The sequence below is a fragment of the Triplophysa dalaica genome, chromosome 9, assembly GCF_015846415.1.
Source record: "Triplophysa dalaica isolate WHDGS20190420 chromosome 9, ASM1584641v1, whole genome shotgun sequence".
Classification (NCBI taxonomy): domain Eukaryota; kingdom Metazoa; phylum Chordata; class Actinopteri; order Cypriniformes; family Nemacheilidae; genus Triplophysa; species Triplophysa dalaica.
In genome coordinates this window covers 17,703,218-17,730,410 of record NC_079550.1, presented here as the reverse complement: position 1 = coordinate 17,730,410, position 27,193 = coordinate 17,703,218, and the positions used below count along the sequence as shown (strand labels likewise).

General features: G+C 38.5%; 1 protein-coding gene across 3 annotated transcripts in view; it reads left to right on the top strand.

Moving 5' to 3' along the window:
* Positions 1 to 27,193, top strand: part of stard13b (StAR-related lipid transfer (START) domain containing 13b) — a 58,356-nt gene that overhangs the window by 3,402 nt on the left and 27,761 nt on the right. Inside the window, exon 2 of one of the 3 annotated variants that reach the window (XM_056756823.1) lies at positions 4,189 to 4,219. In XM_056756823.1, coding sequence (XP_056612801.1) covers positions 4,189 to 4,219 — 31 coding nt within the window. Of the gene's footprint in view, positions 1 to 4,188; positions 4,220 to 19,290; positions 19,612 to 25,731; positions 25,974 to 27,193 lie in introns of those variants that run through there. The other 2 variants (XM_056756824.1, XM_056756822.1) reach the window with 2 other exon arrangements.

The window sequence follows — 27,193 nt, the reverse complement described above, 5'->3', positions numbered from 1 at the left end:
TCAAAATACAGCTGGGTTAAGAAGGCTTTTATTGCTCTTTTATTTTTCTTTGACCTTTTTCATCCCCAGTTCCATGTGAATCTTTTTGTAATTCTTTTTGCAAGGGAAATTTCACACAGAAATTTTATTATTATATCATATTGTTCCAAGCCTGTGTTTTCTGTCTGCGATGCTCCAACAAGTGTGAACTATTAAATTGTTGGTTCACCATGAAATTTCTGTCATAATTTACTCACCATCATGTTGTTTCAAACCTGTACACAGTATGACTTTCTTTATTCTGCAGAACACAAAAGAAGATTTTGAAGAATTCTGGCAGCCAAACAATGGCAGTACACATTCACTTGCATTGGTTTTGTGTCCATACAATAGAAGTCAATGAGAACCTTCGTTGATTGGTTAACAACATTCTTCAAAATAACTTATTTTCATGTTCTACAGAAGAAAGAAAGTCAGACAGGTTTGAAATGACATGAGGATGAGTAAATGATGTCATAATTTTCACTTTTCGTTGAACTATACCTTTAAACTAGGAATTGATTTCTGCCCATTGAGCACATAGTAAGTTAGTAATATTAAATTTGACCTATATATTCTGAACCCAAGCATGCGATACACACACATTTACACACGTATGCATAGTATCAGGAGAAGTATGTATCTTTCAGCACCCCTAGACATGAGAGGCTCTTTGGCATTGAGCCTAGAAGCTGAACAGACCTCAATGCAGGTTTTAACATATACAAAACATTCAGAATCAGAAACATGAACTTCTCTGAGCTTCCTTTAAATGAAGTTATTCTAGGATCTTATCCTACATTATCCTTCTTGACAAATCATCTTTCGTTTTCTTTGGGGGAAATAATCAACACTGCATGTTTGGTTCTTCCCCAAATCCTTCTTTACAGAAATCCGGCATGTGCTTGTGTCGCACTGCGCGATGGCATTCGTTCTTTACGTTTGTGGGAAGGTAAGTATGCACAGGCCCCAGTTATTGAACACACAAGCTACATCAGATAAATCTTGCCATGACAGTGAAATATTCCTTGCTTTCTCCTGTTTCCAAACTGCAAGACTGTTTCTGTCATAACACGACCGAGACCTTGTGTCATGCTAACTGCAGTTCTTTGACGTCCTCTCTAACTTGTATACCACCAACGCAGCTGCCCATCTCAACTTGCAAGATGAATGTTCCAAGGCCTGATGGCCCAAGCAGACCTTCCGTCACAGGAACAAATGCGTAGAACAACAAAGCCGAGCGTGAAAGAAGCTAAAGTCTGATGGATAACGCAGAGACGAGATGGAACAAATCCCAGCAGGTTGGGAGAAGCAAAAGGGGAAGCTAAATATAGCTAAATCGTCCTGCTGCGGGGGGTTTCGTGGAATGCGAGATGGATGAGGTTTTGCTCTCGGGACCACATCTGGCCCGCCTGAGCCCTCCGGGGTCACTTTGAAGTGGATGCCGAGGGGCTTTTTGTCTGCATTAGTGTGCATACTATTTGTCTTTTTTCTGTGGCTTTTGTCTTATGTTCATAGTTATTTTACACCCTAAAATTCTTTCTGCCTTTGTTTTCATTTTTCATTTTCGTTTTTTATTCAAGCATACTGTGTGCTCAACTTCAAACTGAACATTGGTATTTGATTTATTTTCTTCTGCAAAACACACAAGAAGATATTTTGAAAAATGTTGGTAACCAAAAACCCTTGGTCCCCGTTGACTCTATTGTATGGACACAAAACCAAATGCAAGTCAATGGGGACCAATGGTTTTCTGTTACCAACATTTTTCAAAGTTTTTTTTTGTTCTGCAGGAGAAAGAATGTCAGGTTTGAAATAGCAAGAGGGCGTGTAAATAATGACAGAATCTTCCTTTTGAAGGTAAACTATGCCTTTAAAGGGATGGTTTTCAAGGCTCAACAATCCCTCTACATGAAACATGTATGTAATATCAGTCGTGTTTTTGTGAATCTCTTCAGCAGGGAATATTACGATAAAAGTTATTCATGCGTGCCAAACAAAACCGATAAAAATGAATTGCAGGGGAATCCCAGATACACAGTTATGCTTCATGAACTTCGGGAGCTGTTTTATTTAACATGTTCCAAAATCTCAAACAGCTCGTAATTCAGTGTGATCCAGCTCAGTCCCTGTTGTACCTTGTGTTGCTGCTTTTGCTGTGGAAATTACAGCATCTGTTTTCCTTTTGCAGCATTTGAATTTCTATCTAATTCCAAGCCAGTGCGACATAACTCGCTCGCTTACTTTTCCTGACTTTCCCCTCAGGTGCTGTTTTTTCACGTCTGCCCATCAATCCGTCTATTCTGACTGACTTAGAAACAATCTTGTACTTTTGTCAGCCTTCATCATTCAACCTGTGGATTCTTCAGTTCCTAGAAAATGAATCCCAGGAAGGCGCTCATTAGTATGAAGACCACATCTGTCAAAACAACGTCCCACTTCCTTCATTGTTCCTTATAACTGTGTCTGTTTTTTTGTGTTTGATAGTGTCTTTCTTGTATTTATTCTTGTGTCTTTGCCTTGACTTTCATGCTTGGAGCATGTTGTCAGATTGATTGACAGCTGTATGGAGATATCAAGCCTGTACCTTTACAATTAGATCTGTTGTTTGTGTGGCAGGTTCTTCCTTAAGCCGGTCATTTCAATCACATGTCATGTAACCATCATTTGTGTCGGGGACTATTACAGCTTTAAAACGCAGTAGGGCTTTACACGTGCACGCTTACACGAACACGCACTCCTGAATACACACTAATCCTCCTCAAACTTGTTTTGAAAGACACGTTCCGGTGAGTCTTGTCAGAAATAACATGTAATATACATTCCTTCAAACAGCTTTGCGGTATTTCACACGCTATTTAAGCCGCTTCATATCGGTAACGCCCGCATTTGTACATGCTTATGAACATTGTGAAAGTTTGAGATGCGTTCTATAAATTCAACCCCTCGTTGTAAAATCTCACATCCTATAAGGAACTATGACATCATCTGTTTTCTCAACTTTCTGCTTTTTTTTAGACTGAGAGCCAGGTCGTATATTTTCAGATATGGGGTGTTTCATTACTAGTTTATCACTTATGTTTTGTTGGTTGCTGTGATAAACTTACAATCTAGACAACACATCTGCTTGTTTCTGTTTTGAAACAGAGAAAACACTTTTACACTGTTGCAGTGTTTTTTGGTGGTCTGCTACCTTGATTTATATATAACTTTAGGTGTTGTATTTTACTTTGTCTATTATTCTAAGTTAATTATAATATATATATATAAATATATATGTATATATACAGTACAGGGATTATAATTAATTTATATTATGTCTATTTATAATATTATTTAGAATACACTTTCACAATTTATAAGTTTTTATAACCATAATTAAAATATTTATAAATTAATGTAGTATACACAGTTATTATAATTGTAGTTAATTTTTTAATTATGAAACTATGTGACTCCTGTCTTTGAGGAAGATCTTAAACAATTCCTGGATTTAATTACATATACATATAGATAATTATTATTCATAACATTTTATAGTACATAATCATAAAATATATGTTAAATTATACCTATTATATATTATAATGTGAAACAAATTAGATTTTATGTCATTAAGGTCAGAAAATAAGTTTCATATGAAATATTTATACAGCCAGATCAAATCTATTTATATGTACATATACAGAATGTGAAGTGCAGCAGTATCAAATCTTTATATTTATATACATTTATTACATGTTTGCTTGGTGTCCATCGACTTACATGGTCTTAGAGGTATTACAAAACTATGTATCTACACGTCCAAGGCCAAAAATGAATGACTGCATCTCAGAATGGAATGTTTACATTCTCACAAAACCAATTCCCAGGTGAATGATACCTGAGCAAAACAGCCATAAGGTGGAACTGGAAACGGCTCAATTTGAGTGTTGGGCATGACCCTCATTGTAAGCAAGTAGCACTTGGTCAATATTACTGTAAATCACATTGGCCGAGGTCAGCGTGACGTTCAGAAGATATGTGGGAAGAAATCCAGTGGTCAGGTGTTGATTTCATCTACCGAAGCCAGGAGAATATTTCTGTTGTTTTGATGTTTGGGGATCTGGCTGTGAGAGTGTCTTATATGATACTGGTACTGTGTGCTAACAGATTTTGTTCTGTTTTCAGATGTCCATCAAGAAGAGGTCTGGAGCCGCGGGTAAGCTCACTTGTTCATTTGTTTATATTAGAAATAAGAAATGTTTTGATCAGAAAGGAATAGTCATGATCTCACTGAATCTCTTAATGTAAAAAGAGTGTTTCTCTAGTTATGGTAGTTACTGGTCTATAGAAATGAACATATGTGTATTTGTTTTGTTTTGGATACAACATTTGTCACACTTGTCTCTCAAATCTACAGCACAGATAATAATCACATCACACATAAAACATTAACATCAACTATTTAGAGATGCTTGTGGTGGAACAGTGAAATGTTTGAAAGAGAGACTGAATTTCTCCCAATTGTAATAATTGTTACTCAATCAAACTAAGGAGGTTGGAACCATAAGAAGACTGAAACTCATTTGTAGAAGTGTGCAAGTTATATTTTGGGGCTTCTTAGTGAGAGACAGAAGTAATGAGGAGAAGTTTGTAAATTTAAAGGAGATAAATTGGCAATGATAAGCTGTCGTAAAACAACACTGATTTCAAAACTAAATTATGTTGGTGAATGACGAAAAATAAAATATTTCGTAGTGTTGTAGTCTGAGGCGTGTAAATGAATGATTGTCCTAGTATGAAAGTGACAGACACTGACAGGTGCTCTACTGTTCTTGTGGGCGTCTGGAGAATGTGGGGGTTCAAAGACCCTTGATAATAGTCAGACCTATTTCGATGTGCTGGCTTGGTGTGGGACCCAGTCAAATTTAGGGGGGAAACCGTAGCATCGTTACTGTTATGCTGAGGAGAAATATTTGGCTTGGCTTGATGTGGCCAGGGGGCAGCTGGAAAACATTGAGGCAATGTTGTGGGATTCCAATTTGAGCTCAGGTTGCTTTCCCACATGAGGCCGGGATGTATGGGTTATGGGCAACTACACCGCAAGTTGTTTTTTTATTTTATTTTAGTGTTATTTTGAATTATATTAATCTTTTAATTATGCACTTTTATCTATTTCATGTTATTTTTAGTTACATTTGTAATCATTTTGTTATTTTATTGTTATTCTTTAAAAAATTATTTGATAGGTCTAATGTATTTTTAATTCAGTTTTTTTTTGTTTCATATTATTTGATTAATTATAATAATTAGTCTTAATTACTAACTATTTTTTTTAAATATATTTTATTAAAAAAATATCTATTTGATTCATATTTTATCTGATGTCAATTAACAGAGTTTTTTTTTTTTTTTAGTTAACAATAATATCCCTGAAATTGACACAACATGTTTAATTTCTTTCATTTTTAAGGAACTATAAAAGAAGTACAAGTAAAATAATCATAAACTGATCTTTCCAAGTACCCCATGGAATTTATGTAGCCCTGGTTGGCAGTCACTGCTGTAGATTTGAGTTTTATTTAAGATTTATTTGATCTGACCTCTCCAAACCACATTTGAAATCAGATCTGTCCTCCCTGCATGTGACCGTCGCTTTCATTCAATCCAACAACTAACCATGTGTCTTCAATTGAATGATGACAGTAATAACTATGATGAAGCTATAAAAGAAAAGCGTAAAGTTAAGGGCACATGTGGTGCTGTATTTCCCCTCTTGTATTTTTACTGCAGGGACCTAGAGACAGTATGATGTCACCTACTGTTGGGCCAGATGGCCCCGAGCTCCTTAGTACACATAAACACAACTCATTACAGTGATGACCACCAGAAGGACTCTCTCCCAGAACTCAGACTGTGGAGCATTTAATGATCACATCTTAAACCAAAACCTATTATTTCATTCAAATCACTGCATATGGAATTGGTTAAAGTTGTGTGTTATGCTATTGATTATGTTTAACATTTAGGTAAGTAATGGGGTAAATACATTCTTAGTGGCTGTATACATTCCAAGTCTTTGTCTGAGACCTTTAATAAAGAAACCAAGTGGTTGATGCCACACAAATCAAATGCAAGCAAAGAGGAATACTGTTCTGTGAAGACAGATGTAACTAGAGATCCTGGAGAGAAGAAAAAGAGGGGTCTCCACTGTTTGGGTGCCCTGCTGATATGAAGTGCACCACATTGTGAACCACCTGTTTAACTGGTTACAAATGTATTAACAGAAATAGAAAGATTTAAAGGAGAAGTTCACTTTCAAAATACATTTTCATGATCATTTTCTCACCCCCATGTAATCCAAGATATTTGTGTTTTTTTTCTTTAGTCGAAAAGAAATTAAGGTTTTTGATAAAAACATTCAAGGATGTTTCTCCATATAGTGGACTTCAATGGACTCCAAACGGTTAAAGGTCAAAATGACAGTTTCGGTGCAGCTTCAAAGGGCTTTAAACGATACCAGACGATGAATAAGGGTCTTATCTATAAACGATAAATAAAAAATGTTTATATACTTCTGCCTATGTCAAGTGTGACCTTTTCAACGTAATTATGTATTTTGTGAAGTCATGAGGGTGCAATTCTGCACCCTGACCCTTCTCAAAATGTAGGAAAAATTTATATAAATCTCTCTTATGCTTTTTTATGTTGTAAATATTAATATTAATAATATAAAGTAATATATGTTTAACCGTTTTCTAAATTGTTGCTGTCAGAATCTGTATCCTTACCATGAGTTTTTAGTGTTATATTGTTTTGTATTTTTCCTTTTTGGGGTTAACTATTCCTTTAGATCTTTCTCTCTTTGATACAATAACTAATACTACAGATATAACAAAAAACTAAAATAAATTTTAAATAATGACTAAAGCAACAGAACAATATTGCTTCAGATCACTTCTGGTTGAATATTGACAACTTTTATGATGATTTCTGGTACTTTGTTGTCCTTTTTGGATGTCCTTTTTTGTGTAAGTGGAAAGCAATGCAAATATTCTCTAAAACATATACTTTGTGGAAAAAAATTGTGATTACATGGAAAATAAATAATCACAAAATTGTAATTTGGTTGTGCTGTCCCATGGCTTAGTGCTCAGATAACTTCATCAGACGTTTGTGCTCTCTTTAGCTCAAACCATTTTTCAGTGCAATGCTTCCGTTTAATGCTAAACAGTTTCAGATTGAGCCAAGACCCAATAATGACAATTTTGAGACCGTGGAACCAAGTTCCTGTCTATAATGACCACTTTGACGCACCCACCGGCCCCGCAGGGTCCAATAAACAGAAGTATCACTGCGCATCGTAAAAGACCATTAGCTCTGATGCAAACCATGCAGCGCCAGACCCCTGTGAAGAACTCGAGAACAAACAGAACCCTGTTCGCTTTTTGGATTCCCTGATACTACAGAAATTGCACATCTTCTGGTGAACCAACCCATCCCCCTGTTGAGGGTTTCAGTTATTCAAAGAAACGTTTTTATCCGTGTCTAGACATTGCAGTTATCAATGGAGAGGCGCCTTTTTATGAGCAGACGTAGATTAATAATCCAGTCCTTGTGCTTTATGATTTAAGGATAACCAGAGCCGACATGACTAAGGTAGCAAATCTCTTGTTTAAGAAACAGCATCAGGGAAGATATACAGTATGGAAAAATACTCGACCCCTCTGACCCGCTTCATTTTTTTTCAGCTGTTTGTATTTCCACAGATATAAATCAAGTTTGACCTCTCGTTCCAAGTATCCAACAGAACCAAATCAAAAAGAAGTCCACATTTCCTTTAATGCGTCATTCAGTGTATTCTTGTTTTCCTATTTATTGCATCCTCTGTGAATCTCGTCTTTAAAACTGAATCTGTACATTCACTGTATCCGTTTGTAGGGATGCCGTCCGCTTGTAGGGACGGCATCCTCAAAACATGCCCGAGTTGTCAGCGGTTTAGAAATATCTCTCTTGACAGGGCAGACATGTTGATATATGTTTGTCTGCCTTGAATCATTTGAGGACTTCATGTCCATCTCTTGTCCCGTGTTCAGAGGTGTTTTAAGAATTCATGATCATTTGGTATGGTAATCATCAGCGTGTCAGACCTCCCGTCTCACAAAGAGAGACACGGCGAGAGGCGACCCAGAACTGTCAGACTGAGACCACTGGTGCTGAAGCCAGAAGCTGGACGGACAGCTCTGAACACAAGCTTCTCTTTTCCTGCAAATGCTGTTATTCTCCTTTGACAAGACAAATCCAAAGGCATTGAGCCACTGAATGAAACCAAGCAAGAGTTTGAACACACCCAGAACATTCTGTACTCTTATATATGCTCGTATATCAGAAACAAAGGGTCCAACTGACCATATCAATGTTGTGTAGGTGAATTGTTTAAATTGTTTGAATCTGTCTGTCTCACTGTTTGTTTCTGGCTGTCTCTCTCTACAGTATATCTGCCTGTCTGTATCTCTCTGTATCTTTGTTTCTGTTTATTTCTTTGCCTCTCTTCACCTGTCTGTCTGTCTCTTTGTGTTATTCTGTCCACCTCTCTTTGTCTTTATGTCTGTCTGTCTGTCTGTCTCTGTTCATCTGTCTGATTCTCTGTGTTTTTCTGTCTATCCCTCTGTATCCGTCTAGCTGTCTCTCTGTATGTGTCTCTTTCTGTATTTATCTGTCTGTCTTTGTCTTTGTCTGTCTCTCTGTCTGGGCAATTCCAGCGTTAAGGACGTGACATTTTGCATTATGGACATGACATAAAAATGCTCAGATAATGAATCTGTTACGATTATATTGAACCATCTGTTTATATTTTACTACACCCTTGTTGAAAGAGTCTAAACATCAAAGAATGTCAGTCTATGAAAAAAAAAATATATACATTAAAAAAGGGAAATAAAATAAATATGGATGTGAGAAAAAACGGAATTGCCCGCCTTGCCTCTCTGATGTATGTATGTATGTATGTTTGTCAATATTTATGTCTGTCTCTCTCTCTCTCTCTCTCTCTCTCTTTCTCTCACTTTATGTCTCTCTGTTTCTATTTGCCTTTCTGTCTCTCTGTATCTGTCTTTCTCTCTGATATATTTTTGTATGTTTGTCTTTGTTTCTGCCTGTCTCTCTCTCTCTCTCTCTCTCTCTCTCTCTCTCTCTTTGTCTATCTATCTGCCGTCCTGTATCCCTCTTTCTTTTTTTGTGTGTGTCTATCTCTGTCTATATGTTTCTCTGTATTGTCTGTCTGTCCAGATACAGTATATGTCTATCTACCTGCCTTTCTGTGTCTGTCTGACTTTTTTCTGTCCTCATATACAGTTTGTCAAGGTCATCACTATAAAACAAGGATTTCTCCAAAGAGGATTAAATGAGCTGAAAAGTTCAGAATTTAGTTTCACTTCATGTTTCAGTGCAGAATGTGTCAGAATAGGAACCAACAGAGAAAATAGAAAGACCAAATATGTCACTGTAAATAAAACACGAGTCTACCACCCCTTTTAATATGATTTATGTTATCATTATAAGCCTCATTGATTTTGTGCGTCTGTTCAGTTTTATCTTGTATCAATCACATCATAATAATGAATTTGGTTTCCAGCTGAGACTATCGACCCTGGAAAGCTAATTTAGTTTATGCAGTTTGTATTGACCGGACATGTCCAGAAGACTTACACATGCACATAAATCACCTGTAACATTTCCACTTTTAGCATTGCTTTATTTTTCTTTTTTTCTTTTACCTCTTTCTCATATTCTGTTCCACTATTTTCCCCTTCCTTTTCCATCGCTTCTCTTAGGACCATTAGTTAAGCGTCTGCCTCTACATTCCTCTATGTTCAGGGTCAGCTTTATGGACCCTTTCTCTGCTCACTCTCAGCACTAAAGCCAGCTGCTCTCCCAGACTCTGCCACTTTTTTTTCCGTCTCATCTGGTTCTCAGTGGATGGCACTGGTGACCCCTAACAGCTGCTGCCTCTCTCTCTCTCTGGGGTCCTGTCTGGCCGTCCTGTCTCACTCGAGACCCACTGAGACAGAATCCAAAAGATCTGTTTGATTTACTGTTAGATGAAAGGGAAAGTTGTCCTTGAACAAAGTGATTGGTCGCTTTTATTTCATATTGCTGAGAGTGTATTTTTGCACTTTTGGAAGCTACTGTGCTGCATATTAGGGTGGAACTGTAAAAACACAACACAGGACTAGAAGTTATTATCTTGACCTTGGTTTCTGCCACAACTTGAAATATGTCTGTATGGAGTAGCTGGCAGCGATCACACATGTAAAAGCAAAACCAATAAATACACGTAGATGATTGGTTTTATTGTACGGTTACAGAAAGACCTTTAGTCTTGTTTTATGAATGACTTGACGTCTTATGGATTATTGTTTTAACTGGACTAATCAAAGTGCTTTTAGTGGAACAAAGGCTTGTGGGATTGTGGGATAAGATACAGACTGAAAGGCTTTTGCTTTATGACTGGTTATTGGTTTTGGCTGCGGGAAATGTCATTCTGAGATCTGATCTTAATATCTCGAAATACTAAAAGTTTTTTTTTTCAATAACCTACTTTTTTTATTATTTGGCTAGCGTAGTTTAAAATGCCGTTATCGTGAGTTTAAGTTTGGTTTATCTCCCTTTTAACTTTATTTAATCAGGCCCTGTTGAACAAGAAACGGGTTGTTTGTCTCAGCTAGTCAACAGGCTTCTTTCCACTGCTCGGACTAGTCTGGATAGATGTTTTTTGTAGAGTTTATGGGTTTTCTTTAGGTGGTCAGGCTGGGAAACTAAACTAACAGATTTGCTGGTCAGAGAGCTAAACCAGCTCAAACCAGCTAAGACATGCAAACCAGTTCAGATTAGTTTAAACTGTCCTTTTTGGTAAGGTGATGACTGTTGTTGGGCAAATGGAAGGAGTAGTTTTGCCTTTGAGCCCTCACTAAACACAGATTATTTCACTGAGATGAGGGAGAGTATGTGATTATGTGTTTTTTTTAGCCTTTTCTGGTCTAAATCGATGACATCATGTGTTAAATTTACATTGAGCTAGTCATGTGGCCTAGCGGCTAGTCCGTAAAGAGAACCGCTGCCATAGGGAGAGCATGAAACGTTCCACATGTGGAAAGATGGAAATGGCTCGTGGCTTTCCGTGGACTTCCACTGTTGGCTTTGGTACTTTAGAATTACGTATTGCTTGAATGAATCTTTGGTAGAAGCTTAATTTCATTTATTGTTGTATAAATCCTGTAGTTTCCAGTAATTATTTTACTCCTCTGTGTTTAGATAGCAATTTCCACTCTTTGACATTTTAATTTCTTACGGCATTCCAGGCTCTTGCGATAAGGAATCTCACAGACTTTCTCAATAATTTGATTAACTCATGCTTGCCAGGGTGGGATTTTCTCTCAATAGGAGATGGCGTTAAGGGATTGAACAGTCATTCATTTGGATCAGCCTCTATTGTACACGACCTTGGCAGTTTCCACCAATTACATTCAGTGCTCTGCAAATCCCTGGATCCCTTGTGCCCAAGAACAACTAAAGCAGCTGGAACGTTTTCTTTTCTCGAGCTGGTTTGTTAATTAAATTGAAGTGAAGGAGGCGAAAACAATTGTCACCTGATGAACAGATCAGTCTGATGGAACCGTGCGTGTGTTCTTGCTTTGAATTCTTGTCAAAGCTGGCATAACAATTCGCCTACTTTTACTATGCCTTAAAACTACGCACTGTTTTTGGTATATAAAAGTACATACATTATACAGTGTAGCAAAGCAGGATGCATGCACTGGGACATAGGCTACTAACTTAAAACGGAAGTGGCAATTGTTGCCACTTCTAGACAATAATGTGATCATAAACAGTCAGACACATTCAAATACAACTCTTTCCATCAAACTATTCATATTTCTTATGTTTACTGTATACTTACATTTATTCAGTGACGCATCATATTTAATTTCGTTAATACAGTGGAACGTCACAAACTTCGTCCTCTCATGTTGAGGTGTGGGTAATATCGGTTGTTTGAGTGTTGGATCTACACTTTGAATTATCAACGGGTGTTTTAAAGTGATAGTTCATGCAAAAATGATAATTCTGTTATCATATACTCACCCTTTTGTCTTTTCAAAAATGACTTTCTGTCTGCTGCAGAACACGAAAGAAGATATTTTGAGGAATGTTGTTAACCGACACCTCTTCACTTGCATTGGATTTATATACATCAGAAGTGCATTTTTGTGTTCTGAGGGAGAATGAAAGTCATACAGGTTTGAAATGTGAAGAGAGTGAGTAAAAGACGACAACATTTTCGGGTGAACTATCACTTTAAGAATACTCATCATACTATGATGTGGGCAATACTCATGCAATTTAGGCAATTTAGGATGGATGGTATGCGAAATGGGGTACAGGGTGGGACTGCCAGGAATATACAAAAAAACTGTATGGTATATGCAAAGTTCATCACTATAGTATATTGTATGTGGCAAATGACATTCTGGTAACAGTATCCTTCATATACTGTGCTTATACTAGCATGATAGATGACTCTTTTGTTACAACGTAGCCTAGTAACGTAATAAAATCTACAAAATACAGTAAGTCATGACTCTGTTTGGTTTTCGTTCACTTTGTTGATCTTTCTGAGAAACAGTTCAGCTGTTCGATCAGCAATTGTCTTTACTCAAAGGATTTATCTTTTTTGAAAATAGCAGTACAGTATATGCAGTGCAATCTATAGAATGAGATGTGATAAAAAATATTTTTAGTGCATTTTTCTCCGTGGCATAATCTTTCACCAATTACCACAACGGCACAATGTTAGTATATTAAGTAATGAATCATCATAGAATATATATTTACATTGTTCTGGAATAACATAGAATGTTGTTGGAAGTAAATATATGGTTGATTATTCTTACTATCTAAACAGTGTAGCTGTAGAAGCGTGTAATCTGTAAAACACCATGTTGTTTTTTATGGCTTTGTTGAACACTTTCCCTGCCAATTAAAGAAGAAAGAGGATAAGTTTGAGCTCTGTCTGTTTAGTTTCATGTAGCATACTGTCTTTTAAGAACTGTCTAAATCTGGATCTTAATGTCTTTGTGACCGGGTTTAAATCTTATCAAGTCTAGGCTGACCATCTACACTAGTTTAATTGTTTACTTTCTGCATGGTAGATGCGGGTCGCACAGGTCCCATTGGATTTCTGTGATTCACATCAAATGATCCGTCGACTGAAACGACTTGCATTGCATTGTGCACATGCATTTAGGTTATTTTCCATTAAAATGTGAAATACAGTTATGTGTAATCGCAGGCTGTGCATACATGCAAATTGGGTAAGAGGGCACAGTGTATGTGTGTGCGAGTGTATGAGCATGTGTGTGTTATAATCCCTCTCTTCTGATAGAAGCCAGGTGGTGTGTTGAGACTGTAAATGTTTTCCCATGGACTTCTGTGGTTGGCCGAGTCCGAACAGATTGGGTTGCTTTGACAACATTACATGCTTTGTCATGCTGCGCTTTTGCAACGGTGAAACAATAGCATTCGCATACCCCTTCTGGCACCTCCACGACCACTGTGTTTGTGTCTGTGTATCCAAACCTCTTTTTATTCTAGTTTATAGGAGTTTGCTTGTTAGATCATGCTGTTTTGCTAAATCGTAGTTAAATTGTAAATATAACAGTGGCTTTTCGTTTTGTGTAATTCGTTTGATTTCCAATAAAAAAAGTGGATTTAGCTTCTCATGCATTCGTCCCAGTGGAAGTCGTAGGTTTAAGTGCAGAGCATGGTGAGATACAGTATGCGACACCGTATGCTGTTTATGAATTGAGACTGCAGATGAAATGACATGTTTTGCCAATTGTTGTAGGTCACCTATACTTTGTTGTTCAAAAACTTTTGCACACTCTACTGCATACTGCAGAAATAGTACGATTACTATGGTTAGTATCCTAGAATAGCAAGCACAGCCTTCGTAACTCATGTCGACATCCACATTTGGTGTAACAGGGATTTAGTGAAAAACATCCAAGCTCATGATTCTAAAGCCATTGCCAAACCTGATGAGGTTTCACACAATGAATCACATTCACTGAGAACTATTGCGTTAAGGGCTTTCCTCCCACTCCATATTCCAATCTAAAAGCAGCATCACATGTGTGATTTCTCTGGAAAGCTGTAGACCCAGCTTGGGAACATTTGCTGAGGAAATTTATAGCGCATGCATTAGATGGGCCCGAATGTAAGAGTGGGAGAAGGAAAGGAAAGAGGGGGCAGATGGGGGGAATTCCACGCCTTGAATGCATTAGGCTGGGAAGCGTGATCCCCCTGGAGGATTCCTGGAGCCTGGCCTGGGACCTCACGGCCAAGCGAGGCAGCCAATCGGAGCGAAAAGAAATCAGCTTCTCAACATCTGGACCTTTTCTCATTCCAGCTCATTGGTCAGTGTGAAGCGCAAGCCACTGGGTTCACGGGCAAACAGGAGGTGCACAAGAGGATAGCATGCTGTTCATCTGTAATTTTTGGTGCTTATTAAATGAGTCGACTGTCATGGGATGTAGCGTATTGAGGCGCACCACAAGGAGTATATTCCACAAGAAGTATTTGATGAATCCACAAAGAAAAAACACAGGAACACAAACACAATTTATTGCAGATAATTGTGACATCGACTTGCATTGAGTATGTTTTATTTATATGTTTGGGAACCGACACGAAACAGGTGGTTTCTTATGATTAAAAGAACGGTTCACATGATTAAAAACGTGTCATTATTTACCATTTTTTTACATAGCTGTTGCCATAAAAGTTAATATTGACCATATGTTGACTAATCTAAATCATATGACTTTAGAAGACTTCGAATATATCTTAAAAGTCATACGAACTGCATTATAGTGCATAAAATATAACTAATGCTATATCAAACATTCTGAAGTCATATAACATATGCCGTTGTTTAAGGATCAGACAATTTAAAGGAATAGTTCATAATAAAATAATTTGTCCTCATGTTGTTTAAAACATGTACAGTATCTCACAGAAGTGAGAACACCCCTCACATTTTTGTAAATATTTTACTATATCTTTTCATGTGACAAAACTGATGAAATTATACGTTGCTGTCCCCTCAAAATAACTCAAGACACAGCCTTTCATGTCTAAACCGCTGGCAACAAAAGTGAGTAAACCCCTAAGTGAAAATGTCAAAATTTGGCCCAATAAGCCATTTTATCTCCCCGGTGTCATGTGATGCGTTAGTGACAAGGTCTCAGGTGTTAATTGGGACCAGGTGTGTTAAATTTGGTTTTATGGTTCTCACTCTCTCATACTGGTCACTGGAAGCTCGACATGGCACCATATTGGCAAAGAACTCTCTGAGGATCTGAAAAAAATATTGTTGGTCTCCATAAAGATTGCCTAGGCTATAAAAAGGGCTACAAGACCCTGAAACTTAGCTGCATCACAGTGGCCAAGACCACACAGTGGTATAACAGGACAGGTTCCACGCAGAACAGACCTCACAATGGTCGACCAAAGAAGTTGAGTGCACATGATCTGCGTCATTTCCAGAAGTTGTCTATGGGAAATATACATACTGTATGATTGCTGCCAGCATTGGGGGTCAGCCTGTCAGTGCTCGGACCATACGCCGCACACTGCATCAAATAGGTCTGCATGGGGGTCGTCCCAGAAGGACTTCTAAAGATGATGCACAAGAAAGCCCACAAACAGTTTGATAAAGACAAGCTGACCAAGGACTGGAACCATGTCCTGTGGTCTGATAAGACCAAGATAAACGTATTCTGTTCAGATGGTGTCAAGCCTGTGTGGAGGCAACCAGGTGAGGAGGACAAAGACAAATGTGTCTTGCCTACAGTGTCTTGGCTACAGTGGTGGGAGTGTACAGGGGCTATATGAGTGCTGCCGGCACTGGGGAGCCTCAGTTCATTGAGGGAACAATGAATGCCAACATGCACTCTGACATACTGAAGCAGAGCATGATTCCCTCCCTTTCGGAGACTGGGCCACAGGGCAGTATTCCAACATGATAATGACCCCAAACACACCTCCAAGATGACCACTGCCTTGCTAAAGAGGCTGAGGGTAAAGGTGAAAACCCAAACCCTAATGAGCATCTGTGGGGCATCCTCAAACGGGAGGTGGAGGAGCGCAAGGATTTTAACATCCATCTGCTCCGTGATAGCGTCATGGAAGTGGACCCCAGTGGCAACCTGTGAAGGTCTTGTGAACTCCATGCCTAAGAGGTTTAAGGCGGTGCTGGAAAGTAATGGTGGCCACAAAAAATAGTGACACTTTGGGCCCAATTTGAACATTTTCATGAAGGGGTGTACTCACTCTTGTTGCCAGGGGTTTAGACATGGCTGTGTGTTGAGTTATTTTGCTGTACATTCACTACTTAACATTGAAGCGAAGTGTTGTTTCTTCAGTGTTTTCACACGAAAAGATATAATAAAATATTTACAAAAGTGTGAGGGGTGTACTCACTTCTGTGAGATAATGTATATCACTCGTCTGTGGAACACAAAAGAAGATATTTTGAGAAATGTCTCAGTTCCATTGATGAATCATCAATGGAAGTCAACGGTTGCCAATGTTGTTTGGTTAAATGTTCAACATTTATTCTTTTGTGTTCTGCAAAAGAAAGTCATGGTTTGCAATGACACGTGGGTGAGTAAATGACCAAACATTTTTTTTGAGTGAACTAGTGTATTTAAGCTTTTGACTTGTAACTTCACAAATGGAACACACATACGCTCTGTCCAAGCTTATTTGCACCGTTAAGAACGACGAGGCGCTCTGTATTTACATTTCCTGTCTAAAGGCTCTGTCACTGTTTGGAGAAAAGATAAGAACTTGATGGGGTCTTGCCAAAACAAGCAAACCCTGTGGGTTTGTGTGGAGAGCCATTCAGATTTAGATGTCCACTTCCTCCCCTTACATAACCACTTCCTGTGTGTTTCCTCCTGTGCGCACGAGCCAAAGTCTAGCCATAATAATCTCTTCTATAGCAGTCTGAATCCTGAATGACGTGGAGTAGAAGACGTAACGGCCCTTAGAGAAACCATACCGCACAGTCATGATAACTCCAGAGCGCTGCTTGTCACGGGACTTCCTGTCCAAGTCTTTGATCAGGACCGTGACCCACACGACCCCATTACTGAGCACGGGACCAGACAGCAAGTGAAGGCTTGTGTTAAATAGGCTCAGGTATTTTAAAACAAGGAATTTTCGCGTTTCAAAAGACCATGTGGTTTTAATTTCGTACTTCATCGTTGGGAAGAACGCAGAGGTGTAAGCTTGGCTTCTGTGCAAATTTCTGCAGAAGTCTGTCATCTGCATGACATTCATATTGTACTTGGCAAACGTTGACGGTTGCTCTGTAATTTGGTGAAACTAATTATTCAGATGCTTCATATGATCAAATCGCAGATCCACGTTGGTTAGAACATCTGGTTTGAGGGATATCATTCACAATATGCGTCGTTCTCCAAAGAGACATTTGGGATATGAACGAATCAAGTTGTTTAGTTCTGCAAATATCAAACCATCATTCAATGCAATCTAGTTATTTCGTTCTGTGTGAAAGTGGACGACATATTCGGCATGTTCAGACAGGCACAGAGTCAACTGTGTTGTGCTGACCACTGCTACTCATTTTGGCCTGGATTTATAATTGAAGGACCGGTGAAGTTTAAAGAGTGATGAGTCTCCTGAAGCGATCAGCTGTTGACAGACGGGAGATCAAGGGTTTAGAGCAGCCAGCTGAAGCATTGGTGGAGCGGGACAGTTGCTGAGAGGACAGACAGGATCTGACTTTGCACTATTAAATGTCCAGCAGTCTGTCTCTAGACTAATGAATCTGAGAATAGCTGTAGGTCATCTCATCTTTATTCTTGACATTTGATGCTTTTTAGACACTGAGTTATTAAAGTGCACTTGTCCGTATTTGTGAGCTTGAAAGCCAAGCTTGACAGTTCCCGGCTTTTTTCCTGAAGTGGTCAGGCGGTTGTACCGCCAGGCATTCCACTGCTGATCCCGCATGAGGGGAAATGTTTGGCCCTGACCTTTGACCTTTGACACGTAAGCTAAGGCACAGCAGAAGACCCCCGTGTTCTCCCGGGAGGGTCTTCACATCAGATGACTCCATTAGTGAATAAAGCTCAGACGCATTAACACTCATCGTGATTAGGGACGCACGCCAACCCGTACCCTTGCACCCGGACACATGACCGGTTAGCTTGTTCTGTATGAACTTAAAAAGACGACAGTGCTGAAACAGGTGATACTCAGTAACACATTTGTAGGTTGAAGATGATGTGTCTGGAATAAGATTATCACTATGCAGTAATATTTTAAGTAGAATGCATTAAAATATCTTCAGTAGGCTTTTTCTCTCGCTTTTGTCTCTTGGGTATCGCCGCAAACCTGACACATCGTGAGGTCTCTTTTCTTTTGTGATGAGTATGTTGGTTAATATCATACTGAGTGCAGAACGAAATCTATAGGGGATTGTAATTAAATGAGCTGTCAATGTTCATAATATGTCCACTAAAGATCTGCTTTCCCTCTGTCCCTTTCGTTTTCATGTGAAAAAAAAATTCTGTACAATAAATGATATTATAATTATATGTTTTATTTTACAGGTTTTATCTTACATGAACATTGACATGCTATTAATATTACTGTAAGTTTTATAATTGTAGTGATACAACGATAATATTTCTTGTATTTATGTTTATATATATTTTTGTCTTTACATATTGTAATATGTATGTAAATGCTATGATTAGAAATAGATAAAATAATGCAAAAAGCAATATTGATTGATATATATATTATTTATAAGAACAATATTTTCTGTGTTCATTTTGTTAGGAAAAAGTTACTTTTTAGGGTATTCAGTCTAAATAAATTGAAATGTATAAAGACATTTGGATTAGAAATCTTGCACATTTACATCAATAATAAACAAGTATGTGGTACACATAAAAACATGATTTTTATAGCAAATTAATCGTTGAGGGAAATTTAGTGAAGCTTGACAGTGGGCTGTGAACTGAGGTCTTCCAGAAGTGAGAGTGATGAGAGAGAGAGGGATTGTGGTGGGAGATAGAGGGAGAGAGCGCCAGAAGGAGAGAGAGAGAGAGAGAGAGAGCGTATGTTACAAACTGAAGTAGAAACTTCAAACAAACCCACATCTGCAGTGAACACACAGTGAATCGCCCACTCGATTCCTTCACCGACACGACCGACACGTGCATACTGCAGAGGATTATTTGGAAAGTTGTTACCACGTTGTTGGAAATGCATTTATTCTTCGGAAAAGTTTCTCTTTGCGGGTCTTTGCGTGAGGAAACCAGGTGAAGAGGAGAAATAACGGGAGTTAGCACGAGACACTGATCGATTATTATGAGCTAGGATTCACGATGACAGCGAGACGAAAGTCGCTCCGACTAAAACTCAGACGATCGATAAGCGAACAGCTCCGGGAATCCACGTCCAAAGCTTGGGATTTATTATGGAAAAGTGTCAGAGAGAGACGACTGGCAGGTCAGTGACATTAACGTTATGTGCAGGTCGCGTAGGCATTGCGGTTGTCCATTGAAACGCGCCAGTTTGAAGACAGTTATCGGCTGTGATATCCATTAATGATTGTTCTGCAAATTAGAAGACAGCATGAATTGAATTGTGTTTTAAGGTAAAGTTTGCTATAATATTCATCCTTTGCATTGAATTGTGGCAATGTAAGTAACGTCTTTAATTACTTGTTTTGTAGGATTTATTTATTAATATTCAAATAATAACTGCCATATATGCACACACGATCGATATCTAGTTGATTTAAACATTTTTTAAGTTTACCTTAAATTAGGATCGTTATTCCTATACATTGTTTTGACGCTAATTTACATGTTGTCGGATGCAAAAGCAAAGCGGCTTAATCTGATGTGTGTATATTTTATGATAGATATATAGATAGATAGATAGATAGATAGATAGATAGATAGATAGATAGATAGATAGATAGATAGATAAGGAAAAGTGAAGGAATGTTGTTGTTATTGGCATTGCTAATATATTTGTTTTTGAGATACATTAGTTTCGTTGTGTTCGTATTAACAGAATGAGGATAATGCGCTTCATAGGCTTTAAATAAAGTTATTTCTTTACACCCCTTAATAGTATCTACTTTTATTTTTTTGCATTTGTTTGAAAAGCTGCCTTTTCCTAAGAATGAAACGTTTTTTTGCGATATTTCTATAAATCCATTTCCGGTGATGTGTTCAGTGTGGAGACAATACTTCACCTGACCACTAGATGTCAGTCAATGCAACGTGGTGCCTGACTGGAAACTAATAATCACTCTTCATTTTCAGTGCTTAATAATTTTCGTAATTTGATGTATCTTGATGTTTATTTTAATGGACAATAATTAACAGTCTTCTCTGCAGTTATTAGGTTTAAATCGTTGCTTGTGTATTTGTACTTCAGGATTCTTTGTTTATTTGGGCGCGTGAGTGGGCTGCCATGGGGATGTGCTGAAATTTAGAGCCATTGTTGACATGCATATCGTATTTGTTTCCAAATATGTATTTCAGTAATGTGTTGTACAACGCAGGTGGCAGTCATGCACGCGGTCCAGCGAGCTGTTTATACACACGTCAAACAATGAGCAACCTTTTATGGAAGGACGATGGATAGCTGTGTGTGGCTCCCGAGAGTGGAACATTTTAATCTTATTTGGGCCCCTTCAACCATGAAGGTTATTCTGGGAAATAGCAGCAGCACATCCAACTTTGCTCGTCAAAGTTTTTGTGTTAAGGGAATTAACAAAAAAATGTAGATTTTAGTATAAAGTCAAGTCCACAAAGCAGCCTGCTTAGAACAAGATCTGGCACAGGTTATGTTTTATTTGTGTAGAAAGATTAGGCAGGGAAAACTAATATACCACAATTACAGACTAATACACAGTTACGCTTTTAAAAGATTTCTCCAGACTTAAGTGTCTGAGGACTCATAAATGTGACACAGTTTTGACATTTTCGATTGGGCGTTCAATCATGCCAATATTCAGAAGGGACTCTTGTCTCCCTGCTGGAGCAAATCATAAGCACCTGCAAGCTTTATCTGTTAAAAGCCCTTCCCAGAATCCCACAGTGTAAATATTATGCCGATAACTTTTCTTTCCACCGGCTTTGTTGATATCTTTATTCTGCATGTCTTCGAATGGCGAAGTCAGCAGCCCGGGCGGCCAGGAGGCTTTAGTAGAAATCAGCTGTCATATTCCAGAGGCCTCTCTTTGGCTAATCTTCATTTGACTTGATTTGGTAATCCGCAGAACGGTTTATTTTGATTCCATCTAATTTAACCTACTAATTCATGAAGGTGTAGCAATACGATCACACTTCCTTGGCAGGTGCTGCTGGCAGATGTTCCTCCAGCTGGTGGAAAAATAGAGAGAACCAAGACAAGAGGGTGCTGTTATGAAAATAATGCCGGCTGCACAGAAACGTACAGTTTGCTCATCTGCTGCACTACTGTTGTGTTCACCCCTGCCTTGCAGATCAAAAGATTTGAGGGTAAGATATCCATTATGAAGTTCAAACGTGTTGAGGCAGGTTTGATATAGAGGAAAGCCCCGAATGCTTCATGAACTTCAAGGATGTACTGCAAACTCTATGTTTGAAAACTTGCTAAAAATGAAACACAATGTGATTTGGAGATTTAAAGGTAATTTGTGATAAGACTGGGGATTTATAAGGATAATAATATACCACATGCAATAATGCAACAGTTACCAAGGTGTCCTCCCAGTGAAACTGTGTGTGTGAGAGACGAGCATGTGGAATGCGCATTCTTTGGCAAGTAGTGAGCAGGGTCTGTTCTCTCCTCCACTTTTGCATACATTTATTCTGAGAGCTGTCAGACATTTGTCTTTGGCTCTAGTGTAGAGATGATGAGGAACTTGGCAGAGGCCCGTTTGGCGCTAAATATTGAACTGGAGCTGGTTCTGCATGACCAAGATGCTTGATCTGTTTTCAATATCACATCTTCCTACTAAATCAAGCTCAACGTGTTTTGAAAAATGTGGGTCAGCAGTTGATTTTAAATGACTATAATTTCTATCACAAAATCAGAGGAGGAATGTTTGTAGACACCCAGCTGAAATTCAGCACCTGATTTTTGGTGGACATGAATTAGCTGTCGAAAAGTGTTTTTATTAAATATGTGACCCTGGACAACAAAACGTCTTGGTTACGTATGTTACCTCAGTTCCCTGATGGAGGGAACGAGACGTTGTGTCGAGAACAACAGATGGGGTTCGCCCTTGAGAACCAATCAACTCTGACTACTATCGAAAAGGCCAATGAAATTTGGCGAATGAAATTTGCATGCCGGTCTCCGCCCCTGAATGTCCGGTATACAAGGAAGCCGGCGGCAGCATTCATTTAACTTCATTTACACACAACGTCGAGAGACCGACAGAAAGGGAACCAGTGTTATGGGTACATTTTTCGAATTTGAGATTTTTGCATTTATCAAAGCTGATAAATAAGCTTTCTACTTATATAGGAGGTTTTAGAATAGGCTCAGATAAAACAGTTTAAAACTCTGGATTCTTAGAGTGCAGAAAAATCTAAATATTGAGAAAATTGCCTTTGAAGTTGTTAATCAGGGGCACTGTTGAAGGCCATTCACTCACAAAAATAAAGTTTTTATATATTTAAGGTAGGTAATGTACAAAATATCTTCATGGAACATGAACTTTACTTAATATCCTAATGATATTTGACATAAAAAAATCTTTAAATTTGACCAATACAATGTATTTTTGTCTTTTACTAAAAATGTTCTCGTGCTACTTAAGACCATGGTCACATATGGGCTTATGTTTATACGATTATGGGAATAATTTATTCATACATGTCAATTTTATGAGCATAGCAATATTAACACTCATCTGTTATGTTATATTTAAAATACTTCCTCCTCTGATTTTGAGTGATAAAAATTGTACATATAAATATGTATATTTAAAACGTGTGCATGACTAATCAGAAATTTGTATCGACCTATCGTTTTCAATGAGATTTTGTAGAAAATTATGAAAGGTGATTTTCTTTTCTTTCTCATGGCTAAATAGTGAAATATTAATTGTAAACTCCAACTTGTAGGGCACTGGAGGTTATTACTACATTGCTGACAAAAAAGATGATAAACAATGAAATAAAAAAAACTGGCCAATAATTCCAAATAGCTATTAAAGTGGGGCAAAAAACTGTAGAATTTTGGAATATTACTATTTTCGCTGTATATAGATGTAACATGGACCGTGATAGTTTTATAGTAGTAATAGTATATCTTGATGATTTAAGCTGCAATCCTTAACTTTGCCTCTTGATCGCCTTCTTTGTTTAAAACAAAATTTCTGAATACTTTTTTCACAAAGGTTCAAATCAAATGATGTTAAACTGACTTTACCAAAGAAATCAGCTCAAATTATAAATGATTAAGGATAACATTGCAAGACCGTTTAGCATAGATCTCTTTAAGTACTTGCTCAGTAACAGATTTTTGTTACAGATTGTAAACATACAGCACGTGTTGTAAAAATAAACACTAACAGTATGGAACTCTTTTGGATTGAAATAAAAACTTGGCTTATAAGGTGTAGTGACTCTGTAAGAGTTCTTTGTCCTTACTACAAACAAATGAGACCATAAGCAACCGGTTTGGAACAGCACTCAAAAAGAAAACCCTGCGCAGGAAGTTACACCTGTAGTGACAGAGCATGTACTGTACCTGGTTTATGCTCTAAGCTTTGAGTCAACAAATGACATCATATTCAGCGTAGAGCACACAGACAGTCCTTACAGCTAAAAACCATTACAGTGTATTAAACATGACTCAAGGACCATTGGAGTGAGGGGATGGAGTAGTTTGTGTATAAATAGTAGTAGGATTTGCAGGGGCTGGTTGAATTGTGGTCTTTGTGTGGCGTCTAGTATGATTAGTAGGTGCCAGTCAGGGAAATTCTGTACCCTTTCGTATCCTGTTTGTTATTATATGTGCTTGCTCACAAATAGAAATAGAGAGAGAGAGAGAGAGAGGAGAGAGTCGTCGTTTGCTGTTTACCAGGGTGCTAAGAGTGACTGACTTTAGTCAACAATGTTTGCAAACATGTGGAGTCTATTTAAAGTGTGATGTTTCAGGTTGTTTCATTTGGTATTGGAACAGTTAACTTGCAAATGACTTTTTTATCAATTGTGTAGTTTTTTCTTCATTTTCTATACATACTGCAAGCAGCTAATTTTGAGTAATGTAGCAGATGCTTTTATCCAAAGCGACTTACAAACCAGGTGACTTTGAGAGCCCTCCGTTGTCCATAATGATATTTAAAGGCTCTGCTTACAGTTTCTACCTCAAAAAATATTCTAGCGCAGTAGTTCCCAAACTGGGGGGCGGGACCCCTAGAGGGGGCATGAGGTCTTTAGAAGAGGGTGTGACAAGGCATTATTTTTGAATAATATTTTATGATATTTTGTTTCTTATCTTCCTATTGCTTGCTGTTAAGAGCTTGTTCAAAAATAACTATGACAAGAAAGTTCCCCTGCATGTACACATGAAATCATATTATAATGAAATTAAACCAATGTAATTCAATAAATATTATATGAGTTTGCAGTTAAAGGACATTTCATGGAAGTGCTATATGTGGGTGTATGTAGGTGGCATGAAAACGAGTATCTCTATGAAAGGGGGACACGGCAAAAAAAGTGTGGGGACCACTGTTCTAGCACTTGGCATAACTAGAAAGATGTATTGTTTTTAAAAACACTAACACCGTGTCTACACCAGACGCGAATGGCATGAGTCGCGCAACGCGACACAGCTTGTCCTAAAGGGATTGTCGCATCCCACCCCCGGCCGCCACCAGTTTGAACCAAATTTTGAATCTTAATATTTTTCAATGAGTTGTAAGGTTTTTTGTTGCGTGGCAGAGCGTCATGCCGCGTCCGGTGTCCAATTCAAAGACATTTTTATTAAATACATTTAAGTTTGTGTTGAAAAAGGTTAAAGGTTGTTGTGTTTGACCTAGAGTTACAAAGTTTTCTTGGAAAGCCGTTGTAACGTGTGAAATGGTTGTTCTCACGCGAATGACCGTTTCACGAGGTGAAGCCCCACTCTGGAATTTTTCTTCTCGTGATGTCATATTAGATTATTTGACCACCTCTGTTATGTGCAAAACCACTTAATAGAGACCCTGCGTAAGTAGTCTATAAACTTCTAATACCTTTCACACAAATTCCCTTTCTCTCTTTTCTCAGCTAGCAAACACCCCCTGAGCAAACTCGGCCCCTGCGTGGGCTTCACAGCAGTGGGCTTGTTCTTTTTGGACAGTTCCTAGCCATGCTGTTTTTCTTTTCCCTCCCACGGCCCCCAGCTCTCCACTCGCTCACTTCACAAGCATTCCTCTGGTATTTATATTTCCCTCCTCGCATAGACCCTGAATTCAGCTCAACCGCAAGGGCCGTCCACTCCGTCCTTCCTTCTCATTCGCTCACCTGTAGTCATGTGACTCATAAGGGGGCGAGGTCAACAGCTGGCTCTCCTCCCAGATTCTGGAGCGCTGAGGTCTCAGATCTCACACGTGTTGTTGGGTTGTTGGTGGACGGACAGTTGCGCTACTGTTTTTGGTAATTGCCTTCGGGGAGGGGGGGTGCAGGACGTTTCACATTGTGTGACCATGTACAGAAAGCTGCCACGAGCAGAGAGCACCGAGTGCTTGGGCAACATGACCCCAGAGACGCAGGATATCTACCTGAGGATGGACCACCATCGAAGACGCTCTGGGTACAGGCTTGGCAGGATCATCGCCCGCCAGCAGTTGCTTAAGAGGATAGCGGCAGGTATGACCGGGTGGCGCAATTCAGCATTATCAGTGTTTGTTACTCTATGAGTCAAAAGTCACTATGTTTGTGAGCTTTACTTTCTACAGTCTGTATTTACATGGTGTCTGATAACAGCGAGTTTTGAAGTTTGACATTGAAGGCGTATAAGCATTGACGTTCTTACAATGTCTGTATTATCGTTTCAGTTAATAGTGATAGCACCAAACTATGGGTTATAAATTGTTATCCCTCACGTTTAGCACGCAAGACATTTCTGTGACTGATTCATATCGAGTTAGTCAAAAACTGCATAACTCATACTTGACCTTTGAACCTTTGCTTGACTCATAACTCTCTATGCGTGAACTATGCAATGTGTAGAATAGTGAGATGGAACGGAAAGGCCATTTGGTGAGTCATTTCTGTTTGTTGAGGTCACACCTCAGGCTGTTGTTTTCAGCGAAAGACAATGGAGAACCAATCAGCATTTTACATCTTAGCCCCACCACTTTGCTTTGTGCCCATCCGTGTGAGGACAAACCTGAGGGTGTGTGTGTTTGGATGGGGGTGCACACATTACAAGGGTATTAAGACCCTTATAGCTTTTTAACCCACACAAACACCCTACAGGTATACGGTATATAGGGATGGCCTTGTTTTGGATATTTATAAAGATGGCGCCCGTCCCATAACCTGTAACTGTACATTTTATCCCATGGAAAGCTGCATTTTACTTTTAGAGTAAATTAAAGTTAATAGTTGTTTGTTGTGTTTTATTTTGTTTGAGATAGTATTTCTACTAAAAATCTTTATTTAAAAGAATAAATAAGCAAATAAGATATTTACAGTCGCACATTATGCTTATTAATATGAGTAAAATTGCTCACGGATTCCCTCAGGAAGAAATGTTTGAGTTCATTTTGAGATCAGTTTCCTGAAGCTCACGAGGACACATTTACAAAGGGTTCACAAGTAACATTTGATATAATACAAGTATTGTATTTTTATTTTCTTGTGTATGATCGTTGTACGAATGAGGTCTCGCATTACCTGCAGAATGACGCACGTGGGCATAGTTTAACTGACCTCATATGTTTTTTCCTATAAAGTTGCCTCAGTGTTCTCACGTTATCTTTCAAGGAATGCTCCGGTTCCTCTGTGAAGGAGGATTTGGTCGGGATCTGGAGTCTATGCAGGTGTGCGCTCACGCTCAGATCTTGATTGGCTGTGATAAGGTG